General features: G+C 38.7%; 1 protein-coding gene across 2 annotated transcripts in view; it reads left to right on the top strand.

Annotated features, from left to right (window-relative positions):
- The window catches only part of LOC132045903 (coiled-coil domain-containing protein SCD2-like), a 64,990-nt gene that overhangs the window by 24,872 nt on the left and 15,275 nt on the right, over positions 1 to 24,843 (top strand). The window contains exons 10-12 of one of the 2 annotated variants that reach the window (XM_059436473.1): positions 19,433 to 19,496; positions 19,888 to 19,935; positions 20,498 to 20,538. In XM_059436473.1, the coding sequence (XP_059292456.1) occupies positions 19,433 to 19,496; positions 19,888 to 19,935; positions 20,498 to 20,538 (153 nt within the window). The remainder of the gene's footprint in view (positions 1 to 19,432; positions 19,497 to 19,887; positions 19,936 to 20,497; positions 20,539 to 24,843) is intronic. The other variant, XM_059436474.1, reaches the window with a different exon arrangement.

Here is a 24,843-nt window from a genome sequence, read left to right as displayed (position 1 = left end):
TGAAGCAACTTCCTAATGAAATTATATTTCCATTCAGCACCATTGCAGGTTCATATTATACACGAATTTCAAACGTGTGAATATCAAAAGAAAACTAGTCTCCTCCTCGATACATAATTACAAGACAAAATGTAAATTTAGTACATGCCATGACTTTGGTTGTAACCACACCCTAAATAGCAATACAAGTCACCAAGTTCAAGTTACAAGCATATGGTCTGTGTCCAACAAGCCTCCAAAATTACATACATAAGTGTGACATATGGATCATGTACAAGTCCCCAAAATTTTACAAGACCTAGATGCATACGCAAATGTGATCTTCACTAAAGTTCCCAAAAAGTCTACTCCAAATGGTCATTTTCAAATCTCTTCCCGTACATCACCTACGATAGAAAACAACTATCGTTAAGCATAAAGCTTAGTGACTTATAAACTTTGGGCTTGGAGCCATTAGATTCTCCAATTCCTTTATCCGTCGTAGGTAGCTCGATAAGATAATAATAAATCAAGTAAACAAGTATATCAAAGTATCAAATATCAAACCTTGAGGAGTTTCCAAATGTCGAAATCAATATTCGAAGGCTCAAGTGTCAAGAAAGCTTATAAATCAATTCAAGAGAGTTTGTCAAGCAACCAATTTCGCCCAATATGTACGTTATGCCATCACACCAAGCACAATCAATATCAAGATGGACCGAAGTCTCAAATCAAGAAGGGTCGTCACCCAATAATCAAGAGAATCAAGAGCCATGTTGAAAGTGCTTTCCACTCATACTCGAAAATGGACAAAAGTCCATCATCAAGATGAAATGTAAATCCAAAGTCAAGATGGGCTAGATCCGAATCAAGAGGCATGACAATGTCGGTGACAAAGTCTCCGCAACAAGAAGGACAAAGTCCCAACAAGAATGCAAAATGATCAAGTAATTCGTACAAGCGGGCGATTTAGTGAATATTTTGCAATACTTGAGATAATAACCATACAATGATATAAGATGAAGAGAAAGGAAACAACACATCAAGATACTTCAAAAATTCCAGAAAATAAAGATATTTCAAGTTCAAGTTTATACACAAACCTTGGTGTTTTACCACACAACAAGTTCTACCACAACTCAAGGAGTTCAAATCGCCTACGCCATAAACCAACCAAAGTTCACTTCGTCAAACAATTCCTTTTAGCTTGTACAAGAGCATATATACCTTAAATACACAATCAAATATCTACTTAAGTTCAATGGTTTCAAAGACGACGAAACTAAACATGAAATCAGTGAAAATCACCTTAAACTATCAAAACAGAATTCTGGACAAGATGCGCTCTTTGTCTTGCATTGTGGCTCAGTTTCAAAGGGGTAAACGGCAAAACTAGACTTTGTGGCCTTAATAAAAGTTGTAGATATATGCCTTGGGGTTTCAGAGAAATTTAAATCACTCCTATAGCAGTTTTTTACTACAAGATATGCTCAAATTACTAATAGTAGTACATGTAGGGTTTACAAAATAGAAATCTGGGCAGCGCCTGCCCTGTACTTCATCACCCCTTTTCCAGTAAATAAAAGCAAAACTGTGTTTTGGAGCCTGAACGAAAGTTGTAGGGATATGAAATATCTTTCTATAACATCTTGGATCACTTAAAACTAATCTTTATACAAGGTATTATGCTGAAAACACTAACACCGTCCAAATTCAAAAAAACGGTTTTGTAACTTACCTCAATAGTGTGGAGTAGTTTGTGGCTCAACCAAAACAAGTCTTGATGATTAATTTAGAGGATGAATATTATGAGAGGAGAGAAGCTTTGGGATTTTATTTTGGTGGAGGAAACGAAATATGAAGAGGAGGTGGAGAGGATATGAGCTAAAGGTAATATATTTACCTTTGGATAACTACAAAAAGGGGCTGCCCTAAATACATAACTATCTAATCCATTTAATAATTTACTAAGATAATAATAAGAGTATCTTACATAACTACACCATAACACTTCAAACAAGTTCCAAATATCGTCAAGTTCACATTCAGGAAGTGCGAAGTAAAATATACCCTTGCTATCAAGATATGGTCATTCGAAAATTCAAGAGTTAATTTAAAAAAAATTCGGGGTGTTACAACCTAGGTGGATAGAATACCTGGAATTGTGGGCTTCTCACATAATTCACTCTCTAAGCCCTTCTATGTCTGAAACACATAATCTGCCTCGGTACCTCAGGGTACCATCATCTCCTCCTTGTTCGAAAGCCATTGTCTTATGCTTGTGAATCACCTCCTTTAGCTACGGTAAAAAGGAATCATTAAACTGTTTCTCTTTCACTTCGGCCACTAAGGAGGAATAAGCCCTGCTTTGAACAACAACTCCACCATCTCCGGAGTACAAGATTCGAACTCCTAGGTTTCCTAAGCGGTGGACTTATCTTGTCATAATTCTTTTATCTGCCTCAACACGAGCTAAACTTCCTATGGATCTCCGAATAAGAGCATCGGCTACCATTTTCACTTTTCCCGATGGTAGAGGATATCTACATCATAATCCTTAAGCAACTCGAGCCACCTTCTCTGTTTAATATGAAAATCCCTCTACTTGAATTAAAGGCTCGTGTAGTCGGTGAAAATATCAACGTGCACTCCATACAAATAGTGATTCCATACCTTCAGTGCGAAAGCCACAGCTGCCAATTCTAAGTCATGAGTCGGATAATTCTTTTCATGAGCCTTAAGCTGTCAGGATGCATAAGCTATAACCTTACCATGCTGCATTAAGTTACATCTGAGACCAACTCCCAAAGCATCACAGTACACCACGAACCCTTCAGTTCCCTCTGGTAGCGTCAGAACTGGGAAGAAGTCAACCTCATTTTCAACTCCTCAAAACTTTGTTCACATGCATCTGACCATTGAAACTTGGCCTTCTTCTGAGTTAACTTAGTCAATGGAGCTGAGACAGAGGAAAACCCCTCTACGAAACGCCTATAGTAGCCTGTCAGACCCAAGAAACTTCTTATCTCTGTTGCTGAAGTGGGTCTAGGCCAATTCTTCATAACGTCTATTTTCTGAAAATCCACTCTAACGCCTTCACATGAAATTACATGGACTAAAATCGCCACTGACTTTAGCCAAAATTAGCACTTTGAAAATTTCGCATAAAGCTCACGATCCTGAAGTGTCTGCAACACTATTCTGAGATGTTTTGCTTGATCAGTCTCACTATGGGAATACACCAAAATGCCATTAATAAAGACAATGACGAATCAAGATAAGGCTTGAAGACCCTGTTCATAAGGTCCATGAAAGCGGCTGGTGCATTTGTCAACCCAAATGACAATGACAAGAAATTCAAAATGACCATAACGGGTTCTGCAAGCGGTCTTTGGAATAACAAGTTCCTTAATCTTTAACTTATGGCATCCTGATCTGAGGTTAATCTTGGAATAACACTAGGCACTATGAAGTTGGTCAAATAAATCATTAATTCTGGGGAGAGGATACTTTTTCTTAATGGTGACTTTGTTTAACTGATGGTAGTCAATTCACATGCGTAAGGATCCATCTTTCTTTCGAACAAACAGGACTAGCGCACCCCAAGGTGAGACACTTGTCCTAATACATCCCTTGTCAAGAAGATCTTTCAACCGAGCTTTTTACTCGTTCAACTCTGCTAAAGCCATTTTGTATGGCGGAATAGTTATCAACTCAATGCCGGGAAGTAGACAAATTCCAAAGTCTATCGCACTGTCGGGAAGAACTCCAGGGAGATCTTCTGGGAAAGCTTCTGGAAACATTAACGACTGGTACGGACTAGAGAGTTGGGGTTTGGGTATCTGTATCCCTGACTCGGACTAAGTTATAAATATACCCCTTGGAGACTATTTTTCTGGGTTTGAGATAAGAAATAAACCTACCCTTGGGTACTACTGAATTGCCCTTCCATTCTATGACTGGTTCATTAGGAAACTCAAAACTTACTATTTTGGTTCTACAACCTACTGTGGCATAACATGAAGCCAACCAATCTATACCCGTGATTACTTCGAAGTCTACCATTTTCAACTCTACTAAGTCGGCTACGGTACTGCGGTGATAGACTGTGACTAGACAACCCCTATAAATGCGTCTAGCTCTAACTGACTCTCCAACTAGAGTGGACACTTCAAAGGGTTCATGCTACTTTTTTTGTTCCATCCCAAATTTCTTAGAAACAAAAGGGGTTACATATGATAAGGTGGATCCTGGGTCAATAAGGGTATAAATGTCAAAAGTGAAAACTGTTAAAGTACCTGTGATAATATCTGCACGTGCCTATGTGTCTTAATGACCTGCTAGCGCATACAAGCGGTTCTGACCTCTTCCCACATTGCCAGACTTAGCTGCACTATGCCCTGTTTGGGCCTGAGAATTCTGAGAAGCTGCGAAATTCATGGACTGAGCCATGTTACCTCCGGTACCCTATCTCGCTAATGGACAAGCCTCTGAAAATGGCCCTACCGGCCATACCCACAGCAAACATCCATACCCATGCGACATACCACCGAGTGTATCTTACCACACTTGCTGCAAACCGGAATGTCATAAGTCTTTTGACCCACATTAGCCTGAGAATAGGAACCTGCTGGCCTGAAACTCTGTCTCTTCTGATCATTTCTAAACTTTGGAGCTAGGGCACTGGCTGCAGATGGAGCGGGTCCTGATGACTTGTTCTTGAAGAACTTTCTGCCTTCACCCCCCCCCCCCCCATGACTGAAGTTACCTACAGACTTAGCTCTTTTATTGAATTCTCTGTCTTTCTCTTTCTGGAGTGCTTCCTCTTCCTTTATCCTGTACTCATTACCTTGAACGAAAGTAACTATCTTTGTGATGGTCATGTATTTATTCTGAGCAGCTATATTTGCATCACCATACAAGTGGGGTATAAGGCCCGTCACAAATCTCCTAATATTCTGGCCCTCATATTGGGGACCATATGCGGAGCATACTTGGCCAAAGAAACAAACTTGAGATAATAATCATTCACACTCACATCATTCTGCCTGAGTCTCTTAAATTCATAGGCCTCCCTGACCTCAAGCGGCTAGAAGTGGTCAATGAAAGCGTCTATAAATTCATCCCAAGTTGCAGGGGATGCATCTTCTCCTCGGGACTGCTCCCATGATTCATACCAAATATGAGCAACATCTTGCAATTGATAAGCTCCCAACTCTGCTGCCTCCTTCTTTGAAGCATGCATAACACGAAAAACCTTCTGAAGCCTATGAATGAAATTTTGAGGATCTTCCCCATTAATAGTTCCTGTGAAAACTAGAGGCTTCATACGCTGAAATTTCTGAGTCCTAGAACTGTACGACCCTCCACTAGCCCTGCTCTTAGAGTCATTCCCTGACACAGTGCTTAGGTAGAAACAATTTAGGTGAGCAGCAGCTGGATGTCTCCCCTAACATCCATGTCAGTGGAACTGGGTGGCGGGACTGTAAGTACAGACCTCCGCAGGCCTTCTAGTAGCAGGTGGGGGTGCTGGATCTGATGCACCCTCCGAGTTTGAGGCTCCACTTCTGGAGCAACATTGGTAGTAGCTCTCTGGCTAGTAGCTGAACTCCTCTTGGTGTACTTTCTTTTTGCAGGAATTTTCTGAAATATGTAATATGCACGAGTTAGAGGGATTCCTGAAAGCACTACTCTACCTTCACGATCTAGAGTATGAAAGAAGTGAGACAATCCGAGATGTCTTGATCATCAACTGTTTACATGTGTGGTGCGCGTACATACATAAAAGTGACCACACTGGACACGGTTTCATAGAGTCCCTAAGACACTTGAACCTAGGCTCTGATACAAAGCTTTGTCACTCCTCGAACCATGGTCTGGGCGTAACACGACACGCGGTGCCTTGTTGCATGTGACCGAGCGAACCACATGGTTTGCTGAATCAATAAGGAACATGTACTGATGCGAAAAATAAGTTAAACATGGATGTTTATAATAAAACATGAGATTTAATAATCATAAGTCTGAAAAAAATACTGTTTTATCATGAATGCGGAAAGTAGTATGAAACATAATACTGTAGCCAACAAGGCTAACCTAACTACATATCTGACATGACATGACTGAACTAGTCTATAAAACCTCTGACATGAGTCTGACTGCTAAACTATTTACCGGGATAAGGCCCCTGGTATACCATAACTGCATAAACTGATATAAATGCGAAATAAAGCTAACACCCTGAATGAAGTAGGGCTCACCAATAGCTAATACGTGTGAACCTAACGAGCAGATCCGCTATCCTGTAAATAAATACCTGCATCTTGAAATGCAGGCCCCCGGGCAATAAAAGGGACGTTAGTACATTTGAATTGTACTGGTATGTAAAGCAACTGAATGAGTAAACATGACACATGAAATAATAGAACTGAAATTGAAACTGTAAAGGCGAACATGAACATGGGTATCATCGGACATGAGTATAATATAGCATGGTTAAAATATCTGTAAGTATATATATATATGTGTGTGTGTGTGTGTGTGTGCGCGCGCGTGTGTGTTTGTGTGAAGAGAGAGAGAGCTTGAGTGTAGCCAACAACATGAAATCACCACGTGAGTACGTGGAATCTGGTACCTGGCCCGACCAGCAGAGCAATCCCATACCTTTCCAGGGTATGAGACATAAGCATGACATGAAAGGATCAAATCGATTGTCTGAAGTGTCATCCTAACTGTGTGGATCGACCCTTACCCTACGTTGGCATACGTAGTTTCAGGCTGTGTGAGCCTTCTCGGTAAATCTATGCTACTCCCAAAACTTGAACATGCACATGGCTATAGTTGGCATAGATGCCTATGATTTTCATAACATGATTTGTATGTGTAATTTGACAAGAATATAGATACATAGTATAATTTGTATGAAACATGGAAACATGCAGGATTTCATGGAATTTAGTTTAATGATTCATGACTTGTATTTAAGAACCCATGGAATTCAAAATATGAGTGTTCATAGATTACGGATGGATTCCCAATAACCAAAATGGAATATCAAGAATACAATAATAAATTAGTAATACAAACAGGTATAACATGATACATATAACTTAGGGTCATCATGAATTAGAATGGAAACCCTAGGTTTGCGGAATTTTGTATTTTCATGGATGAACGTGGCGTGGAGAAGAAAAATAACATTCCCAAACGTGTATAGATGCCCTACATACCTTAATCGCTCCAAAAATTTGAGAAAAGTATGAATCTTTGAAGAAGAATTCCAAAAGCTTGAATCTTGAACCTTGAGATGGGTTTTCTTGAAAACCTTATGTTAGGAAAAATTGATTTTCACTTAGAATTCATGTGTTGATGTTAGAAGCACTTGGAATCCCTTGGACGAGGCTAACCTTGGTGTAGGAGGATGATGGGAAGAGAGAATGGTCGTTCTAGGGCTTGAGGATGTGAAGTATGAAGTGAAAAAGCCAAAAAATGAATTTTTAAATTTGTTATCGGACATGTTTTACGCTCATTTTTGGCCCATTTCACAGCTCGTAAATTATTTTACAGCTCGTAAATCATACCGTGAAATTGTAACAGTGTGCTGGACATTTTATGGCCCATTTTTACTGACCGTAAATTCTGCCGGAGTCGGCAAAACACTATTTAGTAAATAGTATATAACTTTTTGTACATATGTCTGTTTGACCTCCATAATATACTGTTGGAACATTATTTCAAATGGATACAACTTTCATGTTTGAAAATTTTCCAAATTCCTTATATATTTTTCCGTATACTAAATTTAAGTGAGACCTAGTGCAAACTCGCTTGAAAACATGCTCCGTAGAATAGCTTTTGCCTTTACTTTGCCCAAGGACACTTCTTATGAATTGGTTAGGTTTCAAACCCCCCTTTCTACACTACTCATATTGGTTTCATTATACCGTCATCTTATGAGTCAAACCTTAACCCGAATCCATGAGGTGTTACAGCCTCCCATCAAGCGTCACATTGAACGACGTGGCACGACGTGGCACGACTTTACCACCTTTTCTTCCACTTGGAGGATATGAAGTTTCACCCTAACTTTGAATCAAGGTTCAGTTGATGCTCATGAGGCGGCGGTAGAAAAGTAAAGAGACCAACTCTCGGATGTTGCATTTTACACTTTTTGGCCTGAGGCATGTCATTTTGTCTTCTTGGCATGAATAATTTTAAAAAAATGTTTTTTCTTCATCTCCAAAATCATCTATGGGCTCGGTTAGTTCAACTTCCATATCATCAATCAAGTACAACATAAAAAACAACATACCTAGTGTAATCCCACAAGTGTTTAAAAATGGTTGGAATGTGGTCCAATAAGCCCAAATTCCAAATTTGCTTCATCCTTCACATCCTCACCCAAAACTGGGAACTAGAGTCTTCAAAAATCATTTCATGAACTTTTTTATGCGACTCTAGTATCATTTCTTCAATCCCGGCATCCTTCATTAATAGTGGGTTGGTTGGTTGGCATTCCACCATTAGCTCTTCAAAATCAATCTTGACCTCCGCATCTATTGAAATCAACTCAAAACTACTATCCATGACCATTTGATATTGAGCATCGGATGTCTTATTTTTTTCATTTAATTCGGCCTCCAATTTCCGGATAGCAATTTCAAGTAGCTCCACTTCTTGACTTTGCGCAACATGAATTTTTAAAAATTCTTCCATCGTTCGTGAAATGCATTCACGGTGATTCCCAATCGATTCCAAGTTGCTGAGCTTGATTCATTAGCCAATCTTAGCTCACAATTTCCACTTTGTCAAGTTTTTTTTTTTTTTTTTTTTTAGTTTTTATTTTATGGTGAGAGTCGTTCAAAGCTTGTAAAAATCAACCCATGGCGAAATCCATGTCTTGAATACTATCATCATCCGCATGTTGGACTTTTTCCCGCATTTAGTCAAGACTTGCCCAAATTTTTCACTCCATTCCATTATGCTACTCAATATTTCCTTAATTTCTTCCCCAAGATTTTGCTCTTCTTCTTCAAGTTGAACCACTTCTTCACTTTCACAACTTTTGTCGTGGTCACAAAAAAATCCGGGCTCATCTTTTAGCTTTGAAATCTCTTCTTTATCTCATTTTGAGGAGTAGACATATCCATGACAATCGAGGAATTGGCGTCTTCACTTGAATCTTTCATTCTTTTTTATAGCTTCCCCATTTTTCAAAATGGATTGATGGACGAGATTTCGCTCCTCCTCCATTTTAGTTTTGCGATCCAAATATGTTTGGAGTATTGCCATGATGCCTTCAAATCTGGCACTCTTCCCTTCACTTGTCATGTCATTGTTCCTACCAAACTCGAAAGCCCAACTAGAATTTTCTTTAGAACAACTAAGGGGGAAAGCAAAATAATTGGGATAATCACCCTAATGTCCACCTTGACCACCACATATATTGCAAATATTCCCATCATAAGATTGAGACGGTGCACACATCCCTCTTCGGGGAGCATTTTCACAATCTTGCCAAAGTGGGGTCCTCCACAATATGGACATGATTCATCAAAATATGGGTTACAATCATCAAAACCATTTTCATTCCAAGATGTCATAGTGACACAAGTAACAAAAACAAAAACTAACACAATGAAACACGAAAAATCACTAACACATATTCACAAGTTTGGACCAAAGCAAGCACGCATACTTCCAACTAACCCAAATACGCCAAATTATTTCCCGGCAACGGCTCCAAAATTGATAACATCCAAATCCACTCTCAAGTGAGAAAGTGTACACGGTCGTATGTAATATAATTAACCCAACTATGAGTCGGGGCTGAATCCCACAGGAAACAATATACTAAAAGATCAAGCAATTAATGAATTATCACTTTCTACGCTAAGCTAGACAATTGATAATATTTCGATTTTGAATAAAATTATAACTAATGCGAAAATATAAACTAACCTAGAAAGTAAGTAAAATGAACAATGGCCACAAGCATGGATATAGGGAAATTACTCTCAAGTAACGATCCAATGAATTTCACGATTTTACAACTAAGAGCGAGTTTATGTTAATAGATAATGATTTTTAAAATCTGATTGAAATTCTTCCAACCAAATCAATGAATTTCATTCACAAAAATTTCAAGCCTTAAAGTGTGATATTAAGCACAACCAATTGAATCTCAAATTCACTTTCCTATTCCTAGCTCAAATTATCAGATGAGGTTTAAAGCCCCAAATCCTTGCTATTTAATCTTTTCCTAACCTTTAACTTTCCTTTTCAAGCAAAACAAAGGTAAAAAGGCCACATTTAATTTTTGCAACCACCCAATGACATTGAAGTTTGAAAAATAAATAGAGAAACATTAACCCACTTCATTTGAAATAAAAAATATTTAATACATAAGCATAAAAAGAAATTCAAATCAAACTTTAACAATGTATATTTTCATAACAAGTTTCAAGCATTGGAATGAAATACGACATACTTAGATAGTCAATACATAGTAAGGAATTGAAGAAATGAGTAAAGGATTAAGAAATTTCTCATTAAGATCTTCAAATCTACAATCTCCAAGTGTGTGTGCAAAAACCCTAGCTCTCCAAGCTTGTAAGAATGACCAAAGATGAAAGATATTTCCCAAAGCTTTGCTTTTATAGTTCCCCAATTTTTCAATCAAAATAGGAACAATACAGACACATATTTTTGGAATTACAGATTTGGCCATTTTGACACTTCTAGCCACTTTTCTCATTTTCTTCAATTTGGCCTTCTTTTGTCTTGTTTTTCACTTGGTTTCTTCTCGATCACTTCTCACTCACATAAACCTATAGAATTGAAGTAAACTATAGTAAATGCACTATTTTATCAATTAAACATAACAAGAAAATCTAAGATTAAAGAAGAGATGTGGGTAACATACCAACTTTTCAGCAATCCTCCACTTATGAGCTAGCTTTTGGGGTTGAGTTAGATCCAAAATCTAATTTTTTAAATGGTATCTGAGCAGGACCCATCCCAATTTTCATTTCCCATGTTGGGACCCTATATTAAATTGCCCATGCACCAAATGTCTAGTCCTAGGCGTGAGGTGGGGTGTGAAAAAGTCCCATACCAGTCATTATATGAACTCGGACAATCCTCCCCTCATGAGCTAGCTTTTGGGGTTGAGTTAGGCCCAACATTTCTTTACATGATATTCATTGAAAAAAAAATGAAATACATAAATTTTAGCTGCATATTAACACCGTTGTATTTTACTAGAATAGACCAAATAGCTACTATTTACAGCTTTCTTAACCGGAAATTTTATACTAGCATCCTAGAATAACGAAGGTAGTGTAAGTTCTATTGAAGTTGGTTCATGCTAGAAAAATTACATAATCATATAGTGTGTGTTTGGTGTGGAGGAAATTGTTTTTCCACGGAAAATATTCTTTTAGAAAACAAGTGATTTTCTTATTTATTTTATAGCCTTTGGTAAGTAAATAAAAAATATTGTCTCAAGAGTATTTATATAACTAAAATGCTTAATTGGGATGGAGGAAGTAACTAGTTTTTTTCTACTTCTCTAATTTTTAAGGAACTCGTTTTTTCTAGAAAAATATTTATCATAACATTTTGAGCAACAAAATAAGAAAAAGTTAAAAAATATTTTCCGGCAAATGTTTTCCTCCATATCAAACACACCCACAACTAGTCATCTGTGCTCCAACCAAAGCATTCAACTTACTGTAGAAAACCTCGTCTCTGCTGTTCCTCAGTCTTGTATAAGTTATTTAACATAATTTGTCATTTTTAAGAGAAGAGAAGTTGTTATAAGTAGTGCGTTCACCAAATAGTATATGAGAGACCTAGTTGTCTACCAGTTCTCTGATGCAGTGCAGTGAGTAAATCAGACAAGATTTTATCGTGGAAAACTCCTTACTCAAGGGATTAAAAACCACGACCTACCACGTAGAATTTCAACTCCACTAGCACCGAACAACTTCAGATTACAACTCTTGCAACCTAGGAATTAACTCAAATAATCCCTCAACCCTTACAATACACCCTATTATAAGTAACTCTTGACTACCTCTAGCCAAGCGAACTAATACACCTATAACTCTAGCCTAGTGTACCACTCAAAAGCTTAAGTAGGTAAACCGCCTACAAACAACTTCTCAGAATTCAACTAATACACCTAGACTAAGTCTAGCCTAGTGTACCGCTCAAAAGCTACAACCAACTTCTGAGAATTCAAAATTCCTACAAACATCTTCTTGAAAAGAGAAGAGTAGGTTTACAATTTATAGAACAAAAGACAAAGACTCAAACAAACATAAGGACTTAAAATATCTTCAGTGGTGAGAAATGGTCCTCCTGTTCATTAGAGCTTTGTTCTTGAGAGCACCTCAAGAGGTGGAGACTTGCACTTAGGATATGAGCAATTTGATTGTGGAAGAATAAGTCTTTAATTCAACATGATGTTGTATATGTAGAAGGAAGAGAGTGAAGATGACAGCCCATAAACTTTGGACCATTGGTCAAGCCACTCTGCTGATGGACTGCTGTACTGCTACAGTGCTAAAGTGTCAGTAGCTTTACAGTTGTAGATTTGACCAAGCAATATCTGCGGACCTGATCTCATTTAGTCCTTCTGAAAACATATGTGGTCCTTCAAATCCTGTAGCTTGTGTAGAGTGACTGATAGTAGCTGATCTTTCAAAAAGCATGTTAACATATCAGTACATGAGATATCAAGAGGTTGACCAAATTCAACAAGTGAGCCTGATCATAGCTGGTTCCTTAGGGTTTGTCAAATCATCAAAACATAAGATAGCATAGCATATCAGAAGTGATCCAACTGAAACTATATGACACCAAAAACCAAAAAGATAAATAGATTTCAAAATAAAGTTTGTCAATCATCACACGCAGAAATAACATATGATTTAAGGACATCAGGTATAGGTAGCAAGTTACATATTGTGTCTCCAGGTGACAGAGTATAATACAAATAAGGGGTAATAATGAAAAGATAGAGGCTCTATGTTATGGTTCTGGAAAAACTAGAATAAATCTTCAACTTCATGTTTTCTAACCTTTGTGGTTACACTGGAAGGGCAAGATGCCTTATATCTAATAAATTCTGGTAGTTTATTTTCAACAAAGTGTTGGTCAATCAAGTTATGTGACTTGTAAGCAACAAAATTAATAAAACAGTCGCGCTAGGTTGCGTTAGTGCTGTTAGGATTTAAATCCCAAATCCGACCTTTGTAAGCAGGTTCCCAGGAAAGATTGGAGGGTCACAGCTGGACCACTTAAATACCAACCTCCTTAGACAGAACCTACTTACGCCGTGATGTAAGCGAAGAATAAATAGCACACACAGATTTATAGTGGTTCACCCTCAATGTGAGAGCTACGTCCACGTTGCTGCTGCAGATCTTATTAAAGAAGAAATATTACAAGTGTTTACAACACTCGACCTCACAACCCCATCCCATTACACTCAAGAATTTTACCACAGAAAATTCTCTCAAAGACCTTCTCTTACTTAGGCCTTTCACTAAGAGTATTTCTCTTAGATTTTTTTTCTCTCTTTGGGATGTGTTGTCTTCTTCAATTTGGTGTACATTCCAAATGAAGCTTAGAGCTCTATTTATAACCTTCAAATAACGCGTGAACGATGAAAGCATTTTTATACGCGTGAACGATTTTTGAATAGTAAACCATGTATTTATACTTCGTGAACGAGGGAACACGCGTGAACGGTGAAACCGCGTATTTATACGTGTGAACGATGGACTCAACAATTCTCCCACTTGAAGACTAATTTTAATTTGTCTTCACACTTTGATCGATGCGACGACTCTTTCCTAGTTTCATACTTCGTGCAGGCCAACTGAAGCTGAGCATAGCTTCAGTTTGTCTATCGTCACTGCCTTTGTCAGCATGTCTGCTGGATTCTGACTCCCTGCGATCTTCTCAAGCACTAGCGCTCCATCTTCCAAAGCTGATCTAATGAAATGGTACCGGAGTTGTATGTGCTTCGTTCGAGCATGGTAGACCGGGTTCTTTGCCAAATGAATGGCACTTTGGCTATCACAATATAGCACACTTCCCTCGTGGTCCTGATCCAATTCCCGCAGAAAAGATTGTAGCCACATCATTTCCTTTGTGGCCTCCGTCACAGCAACGTACTCAGCCTCACAACTAGAGAGAGCTACTATCTTTTGCAACTTGGAAACCCAAGAGATTGCAGTACCTCCGAAGGTGTAAACATACCCGGATGTGCTCTTTCTGCTATCAATATCACCACCGTTGTCAGCATCAACATACCCTTGCAATCCTGTTTTTGATTTTCGGAAATACAGAGCTGAACTCGAGCTGCCTTTCAGATATCTGAATATCCACTTCACAGCCTCCCAGTGTTGCTTTCCGGATTGCTCATAAATCGGCTGACAACTCCCACTGCATGTGCAATGTCTGGTCTTGTACATATCATTGCATACATAAGACTACCGATTGCAGATGCATAAGGTATCTTGTCCATCTGCTTCTTCTCATCCTCGGTTGTCGGCGACTGATCCTTTGACAACCGAAAGTGTCCAGCCAAGCCAAGGGAGTACTGACTGGCTTGGCATCATGCATGTTGAACCTTTTGATAACTTTCCTCACATATTCTTCTTGTGAGAGTTTGATGCCCTCCTTGCTTCGGTCGATTCTCATCCCAAGGATTTGCTTTGCAGCTCCCAAATCCTTCATTGCAAACTCTTCCGATAACCCTTTTTTCAACCGATCAATCTCCTGTAGGTTTGCTCCTACGATTAGCATGTCGTCGACATAGAGTAGCAGTATCATGTACGAGTCTTCAAATTTTTTGAAGTAACAGCAGTGATCTGCCTCGCACCTTGAAAAATCAGCTTTCTTCATAAAGCTGTCAAACTTTAAATACCACTGTCTTGGAGCCTGTTTTAGTCCGTACAGACTCTTTTGAAGTTTGCACACCAGATTCTCCTTTCCTTTGACTTTGAATCCCTCCGGTTTGTCGCATGTAGATTTCCTCGTCTAGATCACCGTGAAGAAATGCGATTTTCACGTCCATACGTTGCGTATGTAGATTTTCCTTTGCTACCAGTCCAAGAACAGTTCTGATAGTCACCATCTTGACTACGGGAGAGAAGATCTCCGTATAGTCGATGCCTTCTTTTTGTTGAAATCCCTTTGCAACCAGCCTTGCTTTATAACGCTTGCTTCCATTGGGTTCTTCCTTTATCCGATAAACCCATTTGTTTTGTAATGCCCTCTTATCCTTTGGCAACTCGGCTAACTCCCGTGTATGATTTGCCGATAGTGAATCCATCTCATCTTTCATTGCCAGCTCCCACTTGGTCGATTCATCGACTTGCATTGCTTCTTCATAACATTCCGGCTCCCCTCTATCAGTGAGTAGAATGTAGTTGAGGGATGGAGAGTACCTGTGAATCGGCTTCCTGATCCTGGATGATCTACGCAGTTCTGTGATTGGCGTCTGCTTATTTGTTTCAGAATCGGCACTTTCATCAGCACCTTCTCGGATTGTTTGTTCCTCTTCCTCGGCTGTACCTATTGTAGCCCGTAATTATGTATTCAGGTGTCGGGAAGTCTCTCAAATCGACTCTTTCTGATTCCTTGTCCTGACATTCTGAATTTTTTTGCAACTTGTCTTTGTACAGTAACTCTTCGTTGAAGACAACATTCCTGCTTCGGATGATCTTCCGATTTTGTTCATCCCAAAATCGGTAACCAAGCTCGGTGTCACCATAGCCAATAAAGTAACACTTCTTTGATTTTGGATCAAGCTTGCTTCTAGCCGTATCATCATTATGAACATATGATAAGCAGCCGAACACTTTCAGAAATGAAAGATTTACCTTCTTGCCACTCCGGACTTCTTCACGGAATTAAAATCCAAGGGAACCGACGGTCCTCGGTTAATTAAGAAGGCCGCGGTATTGACTGCATACCGCCCAATGTCTTAGGCGGTCCGGAGTGTATTCTCATACTCGAGCACGCTCGTTCAACGTTCGGTTCATTCTCTTTCGGCTACTCTATTTTGTTGCGGTGTTCCGGGAATAGTCTTCATCATCTTGATCCCATTATCGGCACGATGCCGTTTGAAATCACCATCGGTGTATTCTCCCGCCGTTGTCGGACCTCGAAACACTTCAACTTGAGGTTTGTTTCATTCTCAACCATGGCTTTCCATCTTTTGAATACACTAAACACATCGGATTTATTTTTCATAAAGTAAACCCACACCTTCTGGTTGAATCATCAATGAAGGTCACGTAGTAGTGTGATCCTCAAGAGAGGGAACGTGGTAGGTCCCCACACGTCCGTGTGCACCAATTCCGGCTTTTCGACCTTCACTCCCACTGCATTTGAGAAGCTTACTCGCTTTTGTTTTCCGAGAATGCGGCTCTCACACGTATGAAGGTCCACCGTCTTCGACTCGGAATTAAGCCATTTGTCACCAACGACCTTCATCCCCTTCTCGGCTAATATGTCCCAGTGACAATGCCACAAATCTGTCTTCTTTGTGTTGTCAACCACGACAACGATATCACGACGCTAGTCGTCATGTAGAGAGTGCCAATCTTCTTTCCTCGACCAACTACCATAACACCTTTCGCCACCTTCCAAGACCCATTACCAAAATTGAGATCATATCCCTCATCATCAAGCCGACCTCTTTGAGATCGGGTTTCGCATCGGCTTTGGAACATGTCTAACTTTTGTAATCTTCCACGAGGATCCATTTGACATCTTCAAATTAATGTCTCCCGTGCCAACAACGTCTAGCGGCTCTCCATCGGCTAAATAAACTTTGCCGAGATTCCCAGCCACGTAGTTTGTCATTATATCATGATGTGGGGTGGTATGAAAGGACGCTCCTGAGTCAAGCACCCAAGAGTCTATCGGGCAGTCAACCGATAGCAACAACGCATCGCCAATGTCTTCCGTAGCGCGTTGATTCCACCCCTTCTTTGTCCTCCTTCTTTGGCGCCCTGCAGCTTCTTCTTGAAGTGACCTCGGTTTTCCACGGTTCCAACACTCATGTGTTCGTCCCGGTCCGGATTGACCCCCGCCATTCCTTGACTTCGATCCGCCCCTTTATTTCGGTTGTAGTTTTGTCAAAATTTACCTTCGTTTTCAACATTAAAAGTAGAACTCGTCGATGCCTCTCCAGAATATGTCCTGCGCACCTCCTCAGTAAGGATATGATCCCTAACATCGTTGAACTTTAGTTTGTCACTGCCGACAGAATTACTAACCGCTGCTCTCATTGGCTCCCAGCTATTTGGTAGGGATGCCAACAAAATTAGAGCTTGTACTTCATCATCGAAATCAATTTTTACCGATGACAATTGATTTACAATGGTATTGAATTCATTTATGTGTGCAGCAACATGAGCATTTTCCATCATCTTTAGATGAAATAGTTTCTTCATGAGAAATACCTTATTATTTGCCGAAGGTTTCTCATACATATCAGACAATACCTTCATCATATCTGCGGTGGTCTTCTCCTTTGCCACGTTGTGAGCAACGTTCTTCGACAGCGTCAGCCGAATGACTCCCAGAACTTGTCTGTCGAGGAGATTCCAATCTGCTTGTTTCATCTCCTCTGGTTTAGGACTCAGAGGTTCATGAAGCTTTCTGCCATATAAATAATCTTCAATTTGCATTCTCCAGAACGCAAAATCTGTACCATCGAATTTACCGATGCCGTACGTCGTACCATCTTCGCCTCCCATCTTTTCTAAATCACAACACAACTGTTGCTGCGATACCGATTGTTAGGATTTAAATCCCAAATCCGACCTTTGTAAGGTGTTCCCAAGAAAGATTGGAGGGTCACAAATGGACCACTTAAATACCAACCTCCTTAGACGAACCTACTTACGCCGTGATGTAAGCGAAGAATAAATAGCACACACGGTTTATAGTGGTTCACCCTCAATGTGAGAGCTACGTCCACGTTGTTCGTCGCGCATCTTATTAAAGAAGAAATATTACAAGTGTTTACAACACTCAACCTCACAACCCCAATCCCAATTACACTCAAGAATTTTACCACAGAAAATTCTCTCAAAGACCTTCTTTTACTTAGGCCTTTCACTAAGAGTATTTCTCTTAGATTTTTTTTCTCTCTTTGGGATGTGTTGTCTTCTTCAATTTGGTGTACATTCCAAATGAAGCTTAGAGCTCTATTTATAACCTTCAAATAACGCGTGAACAGTAAACCGCGTTTTTATACACGTGAACAGTAACACGCGTGAACAGTAAACCACGTATTTATATGCGTGAACAGTAACACGCGTGAACAGTGAAACCGCGTATTTATACGTGTGAACAGTACTCAACAAGTGCAACAAAAAGAATGAAAGACTTCCAGCAAATTTTGATTTTTTCTCACACCAAAGCAATTCTAGCAAGGATCAAGGAAATAGAAGTAGAAGAATTATTTTGTGACTCATACAACTGACATTAATAATGTGAGGCTTCTTTTGTCTCGTCCACTTTGTGAGATAAAAAGAAACGTCACACAACTAATGTCAGTTATATGAGGCACATGAATTTTTTTTTCTATACAGGCAGAATTAGTATGCTTATTTGAGGTCAAACGTCCCTGCATATCCTGAGAAGTTACGTCACGTAGTTTTACTAGACCATCAGTCGACTAAAGTGAAAGTGTATTTCTTTTGCAAAATATAAACTTTTCTTCAGCATAGACCTCTGAAATCATCAAATAATTTTGTTTTACTTGAAATTGAGCAAGCCAGATAGACATTCCTTTATTATATAGAATCTGATACACTAGTCATAAAAAATCCTGTCAATGCATCACACTTGTATTTAATTGAAATTTGTTTTATGAATGTTTATCTTCTGCCTGTCTGATAATTGTTCTTCACTTCTCTGGCAAACTAAGAAAATGATACAGTATTGTTGTTCTTCTTTTGTCATATTAGACCAATTTTCTATCATAGCAACCAACATCGACCAGGACGCAAGTATATATAGCTTTTCTTTTGTTCTTGTTTTCAGTCTTTTTCTTCTTTTTTCCTTTTTTATTTATTTATATGGGGGCAAGAAATCCGTGAATAGTTTGAGAAAGTTAAATTTGTAAATTATGTAGGACCATAGATAATAGATCGGTACCAAATTAAGTAGTAATAATTTCAAACTAGTTTTACAATAGATTAGCAAGCATTTATTCTGGTGGTACTTGTATATAACTTGTAAGATGTTAAACCTTCATTTCTCAACACTAAACAGAGTTATAATGTCAACGGTGTGGATGAATTGCTTATCCTATGCTTAAGATGTGGAATAAAAGATATAATATGTGTTAGAATTATTCAAAATCTCTTGTATTGATTTAATTTTAATTTCATCCTCTTTGATTCTTTTAAAGGTAGACGGAGCATTAGCCCTAGCAATGGCCCAACAAAGGCGCCCAACTGCACTGAGAGCTACAGGTAACATAATTTATATTCATATTTAACTCAATGTCATATCAACATGTTAACTATATTCTTAGGATTCTTTCACCAAATACATGTCAGGTATATGTTGAAATTAATCTTGTTTGTCCTAAGTGATTTGAGATTCTGGAGTTTGTACAGTTCAGAATGATGAAAAGTTAGCATTAGTTTGTCAAGTTGTACGGACTTCATAATGTTGTCTCCTTCCGTTATAGGAACTTGCCTCGATGAGTATGATGCTGCATTTTGGATTGGATTAACATATATATTGTTGTAGGGTTGAGACTTGGAGCTACTGAAAACTTTCAATCTCCATGTTGATCATAGGAAATCATCTCAATAATTTAGACATATTGACCTACCAATACATATGTTATGGCTGCAGATGACATGAGGCTACCAATTGAAGGCCAGAGCTTTTTAGAAGCATACGGTGAGTTTATTCAAGTTACGATAATTTAGTCAGTCAATTAGCTAACAGTGAACCCTTCACACAATTGGATCATTTCTCTTTCTTCTTTTTCTTGTTTCAATTGAATAAACATGACTTGCTTTTGACAAATCATTTTTCGTCCTGTACATATAACATTAGAAACTCTTAACCATTCAAGGGTTTAAAATCATGTGCATAGCTTAACCAGAAAGGCATGAGTGAGTTCTAAAAATTCATCACTGGAGTTCATGTCAAGGATCTATCTTTCACTACTCTTGATGTAATATGAGGTGGCTTAACCTATTTCCTTTATGTTACTGAGAGATCGAATACTCAAAGCCCATTTATTTGAGAGCTTTTCATTCGGATAGTTAATTAATTCCACGTGATTGGAGTACTTCTGATACACCACTATGCCATATTCTGTCTCGAGGTTTCAGTTTAGGTTTAGTCATTCCATGAATCCCATTTATTACTGTATCTGCAATTTCGTAATCTATGATTCTATTTTTTGAATAAGCTAACACTATCTCGTATTACTAATGTTGTGTCTGTACCACAGAATTGAGTCCAGAGGAGTCAGAAGATGTGCAATTTAAGCAGGTATTTGACTCTTTGGTTAATTCTTGACATTGACTTTCCCTCTTTTCCTCCTTTCTTCTTCCCTTTCATTACCCTTCGGGTATGATTCCATTTTTGTGTGTGGAGTGCCCTTCAAATGCACTGGTCTTTAGTTTTTGCCCCTTTCGCCTAATATTATGAGGTTTGGGGTTCGAACCCCGGCTCAGTAAAAAAAAGAAAAAAGACAATTTCGTAAGGCAAAGTATTGTAGCAAAGTTAGGCCTTAAGGCAGAGTTTTGCCTTGAGGTATAAGACAAAACTCTGCCTTAAGGCAGAGTTTTGGCCCGAAGGTAGCAAAATTCCACCTGAGGCAGAGTTTTGCATGCAAATCTCTAACTTGCGAATCCAAACTCTTTTTTTACTTTTGACTGAGCGGGGGTTCGAACCCGAAACCAAGGGGTTCGAACGAAGGGCAAAAATTAAAGACCACCCCAAAATAAGGGCATTCCTGCGAATTGCCTGTATGATTCTATTGAATTTGAGAAGGAAGATTCTTTTTTTTTTTTTTTTTTTTGTATTTCAGTATGTCTTTACAATCTATGAGGAGGGTTATTTATACAAGTATATCCTAACTAATTAAGAAGAGATAATCAATTACAATAAACCAAAGCTCACTTTGTGGGATTTCATTGGTTATGTTGTTGAATCAATTACAGTAAAGTAAAATATTTTATTCCTATAATTACACTATGAAAAAAGAAAAATAAAATCTCCTATAATCAAGTTAAATAATTAGCACAATCACCACTCCTCTCAAGTTGGAGCAAAGATATCATGCATGCCCAACTTGCAAATCAAAGAATGCATTTTTTTTGTTTTTTGTTGAGGCCTTTTTTAAGTACATCCGCTAGCTAATTTTTTGATGATACATGAAGCAAACTCAAGGTAGCACCAGTAAAATCTCTCTTTGATGCAGTGCCAAATAAATTTCAATATGGTTTGCTCGGTCATGTTGAACAGTATTCTGAGCTCAGTTGCAGCTTTGTGTCGTAGTACAAAGAAAGTGTCTGTTTAAACAATGTAGCCAAAGAAGTTCACAAACACCCTGGGTGTCATGCCCGAATCTTGGCCTGGCGAACCGGCACTCGGTGCCTTAACTTGATCGACCGAACCGGCTCTACATGACATATGACTTGAAAAATACATACAATGAGATGAGATAGCTTTCATAATATAAAGTTTTTTAAAAAAAAATTCCATTCATGAATAACCTCTCTAAGTTAAAACATTGGAACATAAGCCCAAAACAGAAAAAAATGTCAAACGTATGCATAACTGAACATCTAGTCTATGAATCCTCTAAGTCATAATCACGAATAGCAACATTTAGCGGGACATGGCCCCAACATACCCAAAACTAATAATGTAAAATAAAAGAAGATTGCGCCTCGGAGATTAAGCGGGGCTCACCAAAATCTGATAAGTACGGAAGCCTAGCGTGGAGTCGTATCGCCCTGAATATCCATACCTGTATCGTGAAACGCAGCTCCCTCGGCAAAAGAGATGTAAGTAGTGTGGAATAGTACCCCCTATGTAAAACACAACTAACATAAAGGGAAGGGCAACCCAATAACATTATGAGTAAAGCATGAAAAGATAACCAACTCTGACTTTAGGATAAACTTAACATTTGCTTCATAAGAACACAAGGTAAATGTTTTAGTGGGATTTTCTTTAATAACCGACATACCACCATGTGACTACATGGATTCCGATCTTGGCCCGATCGTCTAAGCCATCTCACCACATTGCCGAGGTGATGAGACATACATAAAAATTATTGCTAGCAATTGGATCCATATTAAAACCTTCATTGACGTAACAAGAAGGAATCACTCGAACCAACTATACGACCCTTATCTATCACGACCCAACCGGAGGGCCATGACGGGTACCCGGTGCTAACCCACCCGGGCACCTCTTAACGTACATTCACATTTACATCTAGGTGAGCCACATAGCTTAATCATAATTTCTATCCATCATTCATACTAATCTCATTGGGCAACAATACGTTTATATCACCATCAATAACTATGCCCATATCAATGTACATAAGCCGACAAGGCTATCAAAATGATATACAAAATATAAGCCGACAAGGCTAAAGACATCTAACCATATACACATGTCAACGAGCCTCTAAGAAGAGTATGTCACATCATATAGGCGGGACAGGACCCCACCATGCCTATAAGTATGTACACAAAAGAATAGATACCAGAAGCTGTTGCTCCGAATGAAATGGAGCTCCGCTACATAGTCCCTGAGTAATAAAGCTATGGATCAAGCCTGTCTCCCTGGCAACCTGCGGGTATGATTCAGCGTCCACAAACAAAAGGACGTCAGTACGAAGAATGTATTGAGTATGTAAAGCATAATCAACATCATTATAGAAGCATAATAGACAACATAAGAAATAGCATAAGATGGGAGGTGGTAGAACTATCGTCATAACACTTACTTGCTTTTCATACGGACCTTCCATTTCTAATGCGTGATTGTATACATACATCCATATCCGTATCCGTATTCGTATCCATAATTATTTACATTTTCGTATCCACATTCATAATCATAGTCGTATTCGTAGCATAGCCGACCATGAAGGATCGGTGGTTGACATACCCGGCCATGGCAAGGCTCAGTGATTATACGTACTTGGCCCTACCAAGGCTCAGGGTTATCCGTACCCATCTGCAGTGGTGTGCGCGCAATACATATCATACCCGGCCATATAAGCTCGGTGTTACATAATAGTCATACATAGACACATATACAAAAGAGCTCATAAGCATCTTTGGGATCATTACTATCATCGTTTCATTATATCTATCCTTAGAGGATTACTCATCATATATGGAATTTAGTGGAATCGTAACATAACGAAAATCACGAGCTTTAGTAGTTTTTAAAGATAGAATCATTTAGAAGACATTATAGGCTCATAAAAGAATAGATAAATGGAAAAGGAACCATGCCTTATTGAAAGAAGGGTTAGCCTTACATACCTTTTCGTTCCACTATTCTATCGCTTGAACGTTCTCCTTCGATGCGCACCTTCATTAGAGTTATACTAACATTAGATAATCGGTAGCTTAGCATACTTGACTAAAGCTAGAGAAAATTGGCCAGCATCTCCTTTATTTATACACTTCTCCCATATCATATATCAACTCCCAAACATCTATAATAACATTCACAACATCATAGCAATAGTCTTCATTCACCTACATTATCCATATTCCTCAATTCACTTCAAATCATCCATATCCATGGTCATAGCACACTATTATATTCACTCATATATAATATCTATCCCATGTTCTTAATGTTAATTATAGCATAATTATAATCACAACATATCAAGAATCATGACTCAATCCAAGATACTACTCAAAAAATGATACTATTCTCACATTCATGACCCATTTTCTATCTCCTCCTACAATCCAAGTATTTCAACCTCTTAATACCTTAAACAACGTGGAAAGACCATAAAACTTACCTTAGATGGTGTAGGAATGGACTTTGGGTGGAAACACTTCACTTAAGCAAAACCCTAGTTCCACTTCCACTTGGATTTCTTGTCTTGGATGAACCTTAATGAGTTTCTTACACTTGATTCTCTTGGTTTGATGAAGTTGATCATTAATTTCTCTTGAATTCTTATGGAAGAGGTGTGGAGAAATATTCTAGAGAGTTCTTGAGAGAAGGGGAGTGAGGATGAAATGAAATGAAATGAACTTGGTCCCCTTATTAATAACTCCCAATCTGTCCCGTCTCGGTTCTACGGACCAACATACGGTCCGTATAATTTATATGGACCGTATGTTTGGCCATACTTTTGGTCCAGTGAAGGCTGCCAATCTGGGCAGAATATACGGCCTAACATACAGCCAGTATATTTTATACGACCAGTATGTTGGGCCTTATAATGCCCAGCTTTTCCGAACTCATTCTCGTCGACTCGTTTGATCTCCAATCCTTATGGAACCTTCTTAACACTTTTTTAGCACCTCATTAACAATCTAAGGGACGTTATAACTCTTCTCCAAAACATCATTAAGTCATCATTAATTCGGTACTCGTAAATCCTTTTCGATACATAACGTATACCTTGCCTTCCTTGGCAACTTTCTTCTCTTACTTCGAATGTCTTTGAAATCTCAATTAGGGTCATCAAATACTATTTCTTACCTATCGGAACACCGCATACTTTGTGCCCTTCGTTAGTCTATTTACTGTGCATCAACGAAAAAATTTCCGAGGTGTAACATTCTTCCC

The sequence above is a fragment of the Lycium ferocissimum genome, unplaced genomic scaffold (genome assembly GCF_029784015.1).
Source record: "Lycium ferocissimum isolate CSIRO_LF1 unplaced genomic scaffold, AGI_CSIRO_Lferr_CH_V1 ctg853, whole genome shotgun sequence".
In the NCBI taxonomy this organism is placed as follows: domain Eukaryota; kingdom Viridiplantae; phylum Streptophyta; class Magnoliopsida; order Solanales; family Solanaceae; genus Lycium; species Lycium ferocissimum.
This window is presented reverse-complemented; position numbering and strand designations above follow the sequence as displayed.